The sequence below is a fragment of the Arctopsyche grandis genome, chromosome 9 (assembly GCF_051622035.1).
Source record: "Arctopsyche grandis isolate Sample6627 chromosome 9, ASM5162203v2, whole genome shotgun sequence".
Taxonomy (NCBI): Eukaryota; Metazoa; Arthropoda; class Insecta; order Trichoptera; family Hydropsychidae; genus Arctopsyche; species Arctopsyche grandis.
In genome coordinates, this window is record NC_135363.1 from 10,506,050 (window position 1) to 10,520,587 (window position 14,538).

Sequence of the window (14,538 nt, forward strand, 5' to 3'; positions counted from 1 at the left end):
TTCTACTTCTTTTCAAATTTAGCATGTTTATTGAATCAATACATAATGGATTTGCAGTAATTTTTTTTAACTTCGTCTTTATATATATATATCATATATTGGTACTTATTCCTGTCGGGATTATAACCGATGTAGCCGGGCCGAATATTAAGTGGTGCCAATTTTGCATCATCTCACAGACTAAGTCGGATTAAATTCAAAAATTCTATTAGATTAAATTGAAAACGCTCAATTTTAAATTGAAAAATGGCAAAATCGTATTGCTAACACATATTTTTATCTTCCGAAATTCAAATAAATCGAATAAATTACTGTAAGTTATTATAAAATAGTCGAATTGCCTAACTTTGCTGGGGAGGGTGAGACGAAAAAGCATTGAATAATTTTTAATGAGCTCGTTAATGATTAAGCTTCTCTATCTTCATGTCGTAGGCATTAGCTTACTTTAAAGTTGGCTAATCCTCATATGTCGGTAAAATATTAAAGCGATCTAAAGAATGAAAGTGGTTCAAAATCAGGTTAAAATTTTTTGGTGGGCTGCATTTCATGGAAATAATAGGGTGAAGCTGATATGTAAAAAGCTTGTCAAAATTGAACTTTTTCAGAAAATTTTGTCTACGGTCTAAGTTGATATCATTAGTACATTCATGAGTTAGTATCTCAAACTTGGTGGTTTTTAAATTGATTATGCAAATATAAACTGTATATTTGCACAGCGGATAAACACAAAAACGAACAATGATTGAATGCTTTAACCAGTAACATATGTATGTAGATCAGTGGTTAACGTTTAATGCTTTCGATTGTGTGGTCACGAGTTCTATTCCTGGCTTTGTTGGTGGCCAGACCTTGGATATGTGACTCCAAGGTCGATCGTTTCCTTTCAGAGTTTGCCAAGTAATCCGACTTCATTGGAATCGGTTCCAACAAATTGGCAATCCTGGCCTATTTCTCCCAAAATCTTTGTGTTTGCAACATCTCATAATTTGTTGATATTTAAAAATGCTGCAAAAATTTTGTCAATAGATGTCTCTATGATGATTGTCAGATTTAATGATTGATGTTTGTAATTGGCTTTAAATAATACTTATGTACAATGTGAACAATAGATGTCACGTTAAAAATGGTTATACCTGTACAAAAATAATATAAAATGAAAATATAGGAGAATGAAATTGAAAAGAAGTACACTGCAAAAATAGCATACATACGTGACAAACTTGATTTAATTTAAATTAATTAATAATTCGCACAATGCATTCGCTCTCACTATTGTAATTTCAATATTGAAAACAAACAGAAACCATCCATATTAAACTACCATGTGCATATTGGCACGACTTGGTGTGAAGTGGCACGACACGCCCATCTTTGATCAATAAAAACCACGTCAATAGTGATGCTACTGATGCGAAAATATAGGACATGAAGAATTGTTATCTGTTTTCCCTTACTTCACGACGTAGAGTATATTTGGGGAAACATTTCTACATATAAATTACTGGTTGGTTTAGTGAACAATCCTCAAATTCTTGCAGAATGAACCTTCAATATTTCCAGCCAACTTCCATAGGTACATTAAATGCCGCAATTTGTTTTCTTCTCCTGGGGCACGCACCAATTTGATGGTTTCGTCGCCTGTTGTTCGGGGCAGCAAAATCCTCAACCAGATTTCCATTGACGATTTGTTCATTCTAAAATATGCTGATCTGGTTGAGGTATTGTTCAGTTTTAGATCATAAATGTGTTCATAAACATTTCTCACATTTAATCGGTCATATTACATCTTATTTTTTTTATTTTTTCTATTATTTTTGTTCTTTAGTGACATTTTGATATATAATTTTCGGGTCTACGTGACGAGCTAGAACGTTAAATTACAGAAAACACAAATATCGGAAGGCAAAGATCGAAAATCGAAAGATCTTAAGTCGAAAGATCAAAAAAAAAGGGTGCATGGTAAATGGTACATACTCACGTACATACTCACTTAATTTGCGCGAGCAGGATACAACAGGAACAAGAGGAACAGGCTTTTCCTCCCGTATTCTGCGCGCGCACATTAATACGCGAGTAAAAGCCTGTTCCTCTTGTTCCTGTTGTATCCTGCTCGCGCAAATTCAGTGAGTATGTACCGTTTACCATGCACTCGTTTTTTATCTTTCGACTTAAGATCTTTCGTTTTTCGGTCTTTGCCTTCCGATATTTGTGTTTTCTGTAATTTAACATTCTGGCTCGTCACGGAGACCGATAATTTTCATGTACATACATATACATATATGTATGTATATACTAGCTATAGTGATGCCTGTAGTATATCTGTAATGTCACTAGAGTTGTAGTAAAGAAATAAATATTCGATAGTATGTAGTCTTGATTTTGAAGCTTGGTTCGCATCAATACATGATTTTGACAATATACTGGAATCCTTAACCGCAGAATACATATGTATATACAAACATATGTATCTCATTAACATTCAGTATATGTATGTTATGTATTTACATAATATGCGCATCGTTACTAACAGTTAATTAGCGTTGCTCGACAAGATCGAACATTCTCATTACCATTAATAGCACTAAAGGTTATTGCATCAGCAATGCTGAAAGCCTAGTAAGCCGACTGCAATTTACCGCTTTATCGTATTCATTAAGCAAACGCGTCGAAGCTTAACGCGTGTACGTGGAAGGACGAATTGGCGTATGCAAATCGGATCGTCTTCAATAGGCTACGGAGAAAGCGATAAATTAGCGGGAGACATTAAGGTGAATCGCATTTACCTTGTAAACATCGAAATTTTCAATGATGGAGTCGAAGCACGTGTAGAGGTCGTTCAGTAGGTCGACCACCTCCAGGGGTGTTGATTCTGCAGATATTTGAGTGAAGCCGATGATGTCGCTGAAGTAGATGGTCACCTGATCGTACGTTTCGGCCATCACTGATTGGCCTAGTATCAGCTGGGAAGCTACTGATCTGAAAATTGAAAAAAAAGTCAGATTGGGTCGGAAAATTCCAACCGGACTACAATCGCCACATTCATTAATTTGGGATTATACAGGATTTCAGATACCGAGATTTTTGTCAAAATACCGGTACTACGATTTAATTACTCAAATCTATTACTTTAATTAATTACAAAATAATGTATTGAGTGTTTCTAAGCGACGCGAAAAACAGATCAGCGAGTGACAAAAAAAATTATATACACAGATATTTAAATATTTAATTTATACATACATATACATATATATTCAAATAATTTTCAAGAAAAAAATAGGTATTCGTAAAAATTGGAAGGTGATGGGGCTTCTCATTGTCGGTTAACAGTCGGTTTTAAATTAATATACATATATATTTGTAAATAGTCTCAGTCAAAAATACGTTATACATTTCGGCGGCTTCTTTGAATAGAAGGTCAAAAAGGATGTTGAGTATTTTATTTTATTTATTTTTTATTTTATTTTATTAATTGAAAATATGTATAAAAAAAACAAATAGTAAATAAATAATATATGTAACATGCGAGTCCAATAATAGATTTTTACAAAAATGAAAAAGATAAATATAAGGAAAACAAAATAAAAAGTAAAGAATAAAGGCATGAAAAAATATGTAGAACATTGCATAATTAAACTATAGTATTAAAATATTTGGAAATTAAACTATAGTATTAAATAAAAGGTTATAAAATAGAATATAAGAAGAAATTGAAATTTACAAATATAAAACAAATGAAAAAGGTAAATACAAAATAGACAAATGAAAAGGAAAAGAATGAAAGCTATAATATGATTAAATACCACATTACATAACTAAACTAAAGTATAAAAATATTGGAAATATTGGAAAAATAGAATAGGAGAAGAAATGAATCAATCGGTCAAAAAAAAGTATTGATTTGTTCTTCTACCAATCCATAAAAACTCGCCAATACAACGGTTTCTTCTGAATTCAAAACAATTCAACTAACAAAACATTTAAAATATTATATTTTGGTACTACCGGTAATCTATTTTATACTACCGGTAGTACCAAAGGTGAAATTTTGAAAAATCAGTAGAACCGGTTTCGGTAGCACCGATATTGGAATCTTTAATATGTACATATGTATATATGTATGTAGATAAAAAGTCAATAATTGTTAACGAAAACGAATAAAAATATCAACTTATATCTGGATTTGAATCTTAAACTGTCCACTTTATAAATAATTCATATGAAGTTTAAAAATGGATTGGTAGGAAAAAGTTGGCTTCGAAACATGCGCATGTGGACCGATATGAGCGCCGAAGAGCTATTCCGAGCCGCTGAAGACCGATGCGGATATCTTCAAATAATCGACGAGGTGGTCGCCAACGTCCGGATGCTGACAGAGCATTGATAAGAAGAAGATGAAGTTTAATATTGTAATCAATTTATTAATAATATACAAAAGTATGAAACTGGTTCTACTTTTCGCCTTTATAATAATAAAGGTAGAATCACTGTATGATCGGAATATCAAATTATTTTTCAAAAATGCAATCAATTTAAAGCAAAGATTGTTCATCCCTGATACTGAAAAAGCCTCCTTTATATAATTGAAAAATTATCACTGACTTTCAGCCCCTAAAATTTTGGCTACGTGCATTTTGAGGGAAAATTCATACCATCTTTTTTATGAATGGTATTCAATTTTTATATGAGATTATAATACATTATTACATTTTTGCGGATGTTACAGAGGAAAAATATAAGCGTAATTTAAAAATCGTGCACAAAGTCGACAAATGAAAACATACTGTATCAATTTGATTTCCCCCTATTTTTTTTTATATTGTACACATGTACTCGGATGCGGCAAAATTCATCCGCATTTTTTAAAATACATACAAAGTGAGCCAAAAATGTGACTAGTTAATGATGTTTTATGGCACGAAATGGACTCGAATGTTACAGATATAATGGAAAATTCACTTCGATAACAACTGTTTTACCTCTTTCACCGTAAAACTGAACTGAACAACACTCAAAAAGACCGACAATGGCCATTGAATTCCGTGTACGAAGATACGGTAGTGTATTTTCATAAGGAAAAGTCATTACCAGACCAGAGTTTTCTTTCCTCTGTGGAGATTTTCCGTCAAGAGCACACACACTAGATTGAACGTCAATCCTGGCAAAATTCTGAATATAAGCAGACATCCATTAAATGAATTTGCATTACTTCCGGTATGTTTTTATCTCTTTTCGAGTATTTGCGAATAGGAATGAATGCATTAAGGGGTTTATTGCTCTATCGGACGTCGCCGGCTGCGGAAATTGCGCTAAAGGAAAATTCGCGAAAACGTGCGATCCCGACTTTGGCTCTCGCTCCCGATCGATTTTCCGTGTTATTTTACGGTCGAACGGAATGCTGCATTCTGGATTCGTAACGTTTTATTTTTAAGGTAGTTTTTCCCGAATTTTTCTATGAGGACTGCGAGAGGAGAGATCGTGCGAGGGAGGGGAGGAGGACTCGCGGAAAATTCGACGCACATAACGCGATCGTTAAAGTTAACGATGCGAAATATCGAAAACGATTCTTATACCTTTGTTAACATCTCGCATGATCGAATAAAATACACCTTAAATACGGATTAAAAACTTAGCACTTTACGAGGAATACGTGATTTTTTTGTATTGAAATTTATTAATATATCTTTTACTAAAAACGGACCCAATCTCTGCAGTACTATTTTGAAATGAATTGTTTTATAAATGTATGAAGCCGTGGATAAATGTATTAGGCCACTTGTAAATAATGATTTTGAACGAAAACACTCGAGTATTTGAAACTGCCAGTATGTACTTCATCCATACTTTCTCTTCCTTGGGATGCTAATTATTTAAAAAATATATAAAAAATTGTCCTTTTAACGCATATCTGTGTTTTAACAAAACTGCTCCGTTTCTGTTATTTATCTTTTTTTAATCAAGTGCATCTTATTTATTAGATAATGCCAAAAACACAACGAATAGAGAAACTCGAAACCGAACAGAACTCTTCTTCTTCTTCTTTTATATTCCTCTCCTCGTAGGAGGTTGGATATCATGACATATATCTTCTCTTTATCCATGGTTGCCCTGAAAAGTGTTGTGGAGTCACATTGGTACCATCCACGGAGATTGCCCATCCATGAGATGCGTCTTCTACCAACGCTTCTTTTCCCTTGTACTTTCCCCTGCAATATGAGCTGTATGATTTCATATTTCGGATTTCTCATCACATGACCCAGGTATTCGAGTTTTCTGCGCTTCACGACGCTTAATAACTCTCGTTTTATTTTCATTCGTTTCAATACTTCTTCATTTCAGACTCTGTCCACCCAGGGGATCCTCAGCATTCTCCTGAAACACCACATTTTAAATGCTGCCAGCTTTTTCTCTGTATCTTGAGTCATGGTCCAGGATTCGACCCCATAAAGAAGTACTGATAGAACGTAGTAGTGTAGAATTCTCATCCTTAGTTCAAGATTGAAATCTCTATTGCAGAGGAGATCACGCATCTTGAAGAAAGCGTTTTGCGCCATCTCTATTCTGATTTTAATCTCTTGTCCCATTGGTCGTTCAACCAGCATCCTAAATATTTATATTGATGCACTAGTTCAATGTTTTTGTCATTTATTTTTAGTGACGTGGGAGGCATTTCCAATTTTTTATTTTTGGTAATAATCATTAATTTTGTCTTCGCTGCGTTCATTCTTAACCCACTGTTATTACTAGCCGCGTTAACTTTATCGAACTAAGAATTATTTTAATACATTTTCAAGATTGGGATAAATATAAATTTCCAAACAACTTAAACAATCGCAATGTGCGGTCTTATTAATATTAAAAGAATACAATTAAAGTGGTTCTATAAAAAATCGATCAAAAAACGGGATAAATACGGATGAGTATAACACTGTATTAAGATCTCATTTTAACGACTATGTCCTTAAAAAATATCACAAAAACGGAATTTCAGAGTTAGCTAGATAAATGAAAAGAGAATGAAATAAAATAATTTTCTTTGTGAATCATAAAAAGACACCCGAAGCAATCTGATGGTTTCAGTACCAGATATTAGCCAAATTTCCATTTCGGCGAACACATGCTGATTTCTTGGTCAGGATGTAGTAAAAACCCAAGTAAACTTTAATAGGTGTGTTAGTTATAATTTTTTTTTGACTTAACTTAAATATTATGTATTGACGAAATATAAAACACGTGATTTTAAATTTTAAAATTATTTTTAATATTAAATTCACAAATATTTTATAGATTTAAATTCACAAATATATATAGAGTTTCAAGCAACTTTGACTGTTGATTCTTTTAAATATGCTGCCTACATACTCTTTAATAATGTATTTCTCGCAAATTTTTGATTGTACCACAGATATCTATATTGTATATAATTGTACTTTCTGTAATGTTTGAATTTGTTAGTACTTATGTACAAAATAATCTAACCATGTGTGTATCGCCTTGTTGCAATTCATCTCATGGCACCTATGATAGAGATGTCTGTAATAAAAATAAAATAAAAAATAATTTGCTCTATATTGGCAAAGAAATGGTAAAACTTGGATTTTTTTATATCACATTTGTAATTTTTCTAAAACGTATACAATCTTATTACTTGAGAATTTTATTTGAATTTCGTAGCTGAACCGAAATTTTTAGTTTAAATTATACGTAAATAAACGAATTGTATTATATTACTTTGGTGGAAGAGAGGTAATTGAGAATAATATATTTTATTACTGTAAAAATACGTTTATTACATTTTATGTTACAAAATGTACATTTGATAGTTGGAAAGAGTATACTCAAGATGTACATATATATGTACATACGTATATACATAGTATCAAAAATTCAATTTCGACAAAAATGCAAGAAGCAATAAAGAAGTCGGCCAGGAAATAATAAAGGTGAGCACACACACACAAACACGATGTCGTAAACAGTTTAATAGCAATATCCTACGTTCATTGAAGCGTGTATGGGTGGCATTAATCTATCGATTGCGAGTTCGCAGCGAGCTCGGAACGTATTAGTCGAGGTAAATCAGCCCCGGGTTAACGAACAATAAAGGTGAAATTACCGTCGCATTCATTTTCCTCCATCCGTCGGTCCATATCTTTGGGAGGCTTCGTGGTCCGACAATTTTCACGCCGAGTAAGGGAGGGGATATCGGGTCGGAAAAGCGGGTACGCGTCGCCATTAAGGGGAGGCCCGAGGAAATTCCGGCGACGTGGGAAAATCTATTTCACTCAAATGCGAAAAACCTTTCTTTTCTTCATCACACCTCGCCGCTGGAGCAATTAAGGAGAAATACGCGGAGGCATTCGCGCATCTCGATGGAAACTCGCCAAATTGATGGCACTTAGGATGTACAGGATCGAGTGACGATGCCGAAATACGGACGATTATAAAAAGCGTTTTTTTTTTTTTTTTTTGGGGCTTCAAATGTCATCCGATTCAAGAGAAATTCAATTACCACCATTTCATTTAAACATAAAGTATAATAGTAGTAGAATTTTTAGCGTGCCTTGACCGAGTAAAAACGCAGTTAATATTATAGTGCTGAGTTTATTAACTGTCATTTGGATTGGCGCTGTATTGTATATGTAATTATAGCTCGAACGTGGATTTGGATACATTGTAAACTGAAAATAGAGGCTTTTACAACGACATTTTTCCCGATACTGTAAAATGGCTGTCAGAAAATAGCGTCTTTGAGAGGATGGACTCAAATCGGATTTGTCTGATAGAAAACGTGCACTTAAGATTAAAGAAAAGTTCTCAAATAAATGTTATTATATAATATACTCGTACATGCTTTTCTTTGATAAATAAAGCACTACAAAGTATAACGTATAAGTTTTTGAGATATACATATTTATTGCATATTTGATCACTTTATTACAAAAAAATACATACGTACGGTCACTTTATTACAAAAATGTTGATATAAGATATACACATATATATGATTTACAGTTTCGTGTATATGTTACAGTTGAAGTGTTTTTCCGGTTGTAATATATTTTGACTAACGGAATATATATATATATGCATATACATATATTCCGTCAAACCCACATAAGTTGATTCATATTGCAAATTACATTTAAACTGGTCAAAATATATTAAAACTGAAAATACAGTTCAACTTTATGATGGTACGTGGTTAGATTGTAATTCTAGGTTTTCGTGAAAACGTCACTCGAGTGGTAAATTGAGTTGGTAAGTCACATTGTTTTGAACACATTCATAGAGTTATCGTAATAGATACTCATGACCATAATTCGTAATATAATACCTGGCTAATTTTAACGCATTATTAAATTCTAAAGCATGTGTATAAACATCAGAGCTGTCAAAATTTAACTGGCGTACATTGTTGAAAGTGTATTTACGTTTGATTGTATTCGAATATGAATAATCCAAAACGCCAGTTGGAATATATTACAACTGAAAATACACTTCGACTGTAGGATACATATGTATATACATACATATTTATCCATAACGTAGTTAACTGGTAGAGCATACAAGTAGAGCGTTCGTGGGTTCAAGTCTTCGGGTTATTAAAACACAGATTGACTGTTATGCTTTTAGGATTTTCTAATTTTTCTAGATTAATTGTTGTGACTGACTCTTAGTTTCTCGCAAATTTGAATTATAAACATCTCAAAATTGTTAATTCTTATAAAATACTCCACAAAACATATTTTTCGAAAAATTGTTAGTACTTATGTACAAAATTATCCTTGTTCATTAATTCCACATACATAATTGTATGTAATAAAATATATACATTTATGTATGCACGTTTGTTTATAAAAATTATAATTCGTTTCAAAGTGAGGTTTAATTGATTTTTAGGTTTATTATTTTCATTGATATGTCTTAATTTATGTTACCGTCGGATTTAATTAAGTAATATATATGTAAATAAATTGAAAGCACATATATGTATTATGTGAGGTTATATTTACATACATATATAAAAAGCGATTAAAATTTTGCGTATTGCGGTGTGACTACGTATCAGGATATGGTAATTTTGAGGAACTGCGTATTATTTCTAAAATATAACATCTCGCCTGTCTTGGTACATATTTTCATTTTCGTATATTCGCGACGGGAAAATGAAATTTAATATAAGTGAAAGTTGTTGAAGGGTATGCCTAGTTTTTACGTTTCAGGTCAAAAAAATACCAGCATATGTTACACTGAGAAAAATTGTATTTTTCTATCCGGGCCTCAAAACATCTAAATATTGGTGCTGATAAATCACCGAGATAAATGCGAGCACTAAACCAAGATTTGGGTCATCCAGAATCTAGATTCGCACAGATGGGTGTGATCAACCTCTTCGCAAGCGAAAAAACTTTTTTCGCCCTCAAGAGAAAATTCACCCTCTCGCAAATTCACCTACTTTTTGCGTCGCCGTAACGATACTGCCTTGGAATAAATTTCGAAACATCGAAGCAAACCATAGTTTGTGGTGAAAAGCCGTTGTTTGACAACAGTTTTAATTGCAAAAGTTAACAAAAACCCGAGGAAAAATACTGTACCAACCGATTGTGAAACTTTTCACGGCGATTGCTTCGGAGCTGAAAAGGCTATTGGGGATAGTATTAATTGTGTTCCGGGACGAACTTTACAATGTACATATGACAGAAGACTACTTTGTCGTTCACATCCTTTGAGTTTGTATCGGTATAATAGACATTTCCGAGTACCCTGGTACTCGGAAATGGCTCGTGTTTACATAACGTATGCATATACATAATACATATGTATGCAAAATAATACATTTAAAGGTTACACTTATATAAAAAGCCCAGCCAACTTTGTCACGTGCTTGCAAAGGCTATATTTGGATACTGTAATTGTATTGGTAACGTGCAAACACTCCTAGGGGAAATAAACATGAATAATTGCAGTTGAAAGGCTTGAATCCAGCAATTACTAGACTGCCCGAGCAAAGAAGACGGGAAGGGTGTTTCAAAAACGTGCGGTTATGTCACGCGTAGAATAATAAAAAAAAGAGATTTTTTTCACTTCTAACATTGCCAAGTCTGAGAAAAAGCGTGCCATTAAAAACGAACACGGTCCTGCTGTTGAACAAATCCTCTGTTTTTTAAAAAATTACATCCCCTCGAGCAGAAAAAACCGGGGAAAATCTTGCGGACGTAATGTTTTAGATTCATGTGGGATCGTCATAGCGAATGTGAAAAAGGAAATTTCATTATACTTTTCGCACTAAAAAAAAAGTTGTAAAACGAGTTTATCATCTGTTTTACGATCGTTGATCTTAGAAATTATGGTGTCGAGAAATTAAGGTCGAAACATTAAATTAATAAATTAGAAGTTTCATATACATATGTATATATTTTTTGTACGCACAGCTAAAGTTTAGGTATGCGCAAGCTTTGTGGTACTCATAATATTACATACGTAGGTATATAAACATACATATTTACCAGGGTTTATTTAACCTTATTCTGTCGGTCGAGATGGTTTAATATTTTAACCACTTACTACGAGTAAATTTCCTTGAAATTTCATCAAAAAGAGTTAATAGAAAAATGGTATCTGTTTACTTGGTTACCATATCAATTAAATCAACATTCAATACTTGCATGACATATGTATGTAACAGTTGATTATTTGGAACAATGTGCTGGAATAATGCTGCTTGTCAGACTTGGATATTTGTCGATCGTGTCCTATCAGAGTTTACCAATTTTTCTGATTTCAATGTTGAAACGGTTCCTCCATTAAATTGGCTAAAACCCATCCTACCTACTATGTCAGTACTATTTATGTATAATAAAATTTATTTAAAAGCTTAAAATTCATAGATGTGTCGTTAATTTCGAGTTTTTCAATGAGTTTTTCAATTCAGCGACTTTTGTAATAAAAATGCTGCATTGTTTGTAATTGGCCAGGAAGGCGCATTTGGGCTTACCTGTTAGGCCTTCTTGATATATATGTATATATGTATGTAAATTTTTATCTTTTCATCATTATCTACAGCCATTCGCCATCTATGTACTACTGCTGGATGAATGCCTCTCCAAAACGCTTCCATTCGTCTCTGTTTTAGACCACTCTCATCCATCTCACTCCACACATTTTTGTAATTTCATCTACCAATCTTTCACTCTTTAACATTTTATCGGGTATTATTCTATACTTCTTTTGTTCAAATTTTGACCATTCTTCTGGCTATGTGACCCATCATTGTCATTTCAATATTTTCACTTCCTCCACTATATCCACTATATCCACTACCCTTTTCATACTTCTCACCTACTTATTTCCTTTTCTATCTCTCTTCGTTATGCCAAGCATACAGCGTTCAATACTTCTTTGAGTGCATTGGGCTTAACACTTGCCACACTTTGATGGATAACGACCGACCAGGACTTATATTTTATTTTATTTCTCCTAATATATGTACCTATTGCAGGGTCTTCATATTTTACGTATACCTCATCAGAACCTCTACGATTCGAATTATGTCATTACGAAACAAAAATCATTGATCAGTATCAACAGAAATAATAGTTTTCGCGGAAAGCCTTTGTACATGTGCATCACAGAAGTTCACGTGTACATGTTCTTCACATTAGCTTAAAGAGCGGTTGGGAATCGCGATAGTTGTACATATTTTTCGAATTTAAAAGCTTTAATATTATACGTGTGAAGTAAAGCTATCAATAGCTGTACTTCACACGTATGAGTGTTCAACAAGTAATCCTTGACCTAAAATCGTCCTTTAAGGCGGCTTCAGGCGGCTTTGCCCCTATGCTTACGTCTATTTTTAATTTTCTACATGGAAAGGTCGTCGCTAAACGACTTTTATTCAGTTTGATGGCAAAGATTGTTAGCAACGGGAGCGACTCACTTCGGCAAGAGCTGGTAAAGAAGCTCTTCACATTTTCTCTTCTCTTCCAAGTAATCTGAAGTACGCTCCTCGACTAGAGTTTCCAAGTTGTTGGCGTATTGTTCCATGCGAGATAGGAGTTCGTCTAGTATCGAAGACGATTCGAAGTCCCTGCGAAAATAAAAAAGGGGAAATTATTATTGTATGCAAAACTTTTCCACTTGGTTCGTATCCGTCATAAATTCAAATTTTATCGCCGAAAGCATAAATTCAACAAAATTTTCCGGCTGCAAATTTATTAGGCGAGAGCCGATTACGACTTGATTGCGTTTACGCCAAAGCGCTTTGTCACTCTCTGTATACGTTTATAATGATGATTAAAATGGTGCAATCAGAATAAATAGTGACTTATTTATTGCAATGAGATATGAGTGTGATGACATGCGTGTTTCAGTCGAAATCAATAAATATACATAATACTCAATCAATATAAATGCACCTTAATATACTCGCCTTACACTTTAAATAAAAAAATTATATTCGAGAAATAGTACTTTGGTAGTGTGAAACTTGCACGAGTAATTTATTCGTAGTCTGAGTGGATGAATCCTTGTACTGTGAAAATATGTAATATTTTACTATTTTAAAGTTCAAAGGTTAAGGTTGTTTCATGCAAGAGAAGGAGACTGTTTCAAGGATCACTTCGCTTAAAATATACGTTTCTTTGGATCAAAGGATTTATATTATGCCAAAGATTTGTCGCACTCTTTCAAATTTGTGTGTCGATATTCTGAAAAATATAGCAGAGAATAGGTGTGTGTTGAAATGTGATATGTACATATTGACGAAGAAAATATTTACTTAATATAATAACGCACTTTGGTATAAAAATATAATCTTTTTTTACTATGTATTCTGTTTATTTGATATTTTTATTGTGTCTTCTATTATTAATGCTATTGTTTATAATGATTATTTATTAATGTTTTTTTGTCTGCATAATTTATTTTCTCTCCTCTAATATATTTTTGACCATTGTGGCGCATTAGGGATTCCTGTAATGCCTCAATGATCAAAAATTAAATAAATAAATAATATTATATAGTAAATAAGTATTGAAGTAATTCGATGACGATATCAACTTTTGATTAGGATTTTATACATAATTTTTAAATTGTAAATTTCTTTAAAAATTTAACTATTTTGATTCATTTTACAGTCGAGGTTGATGGTTTACTATAATTTTCATTTTATTTTTCTCATTTCCCTTATTTGTTATTATTATTTTTTTAAATTTTATTGGCCATATATTAAAGACAAGCATCCTTTTTGTCTTTAATAAATTATATATTCAAGCTTGGCAACCTTATAAAAGTTTCTCAACACGGACACAAATTGTAATGGAAAATTTTCAAGCACCTTTTTCCACGAAAACAAAATATTTTTAAGTGGATGAAAGTCAATATACACCGTGATTAAAAACCAAACGAACACGCTTACTCAATTTGAAAATGAAACGATCGTATCTCGTTACAGTTTAATTGTTCGAAATGTTCAATTTGGGAATGTTGTTCGCCATTTTGGTGAAAATTCATCAATATTTATTCAGTCTCGAAAGG

General features: G+C 32.9%; 1 protein-coding gene across 1 annotated transcript in view; it reads right to left on the reverse strand.

Annotated features, from left to right (window-relative positions):
* LOC143917011 (atrial natriuretic peptide receptor 2-like) overlaps positions 1-14,538 on the reverse strand; it is a 69,230-nt gene that overhangs the window by 5,610 nt on the left and 49,082 nt on the right. The window contains exons 4-5 of the mRNA XM_077438371.1: positions 12,941-13,090; positions 2,784-2,976 (exon numbers count right to left, since the gene is read on the reverse strand). Of these exons, the coding sequence (XP_077294497.1) occupies positions 2,784-2,976; positions 12,941-13,090 (343 nt within the window). The remainder of the gene's footprint in view (positions 1-2,783; positions 2,977-12,940; positions 13,091-14,538) is intronic.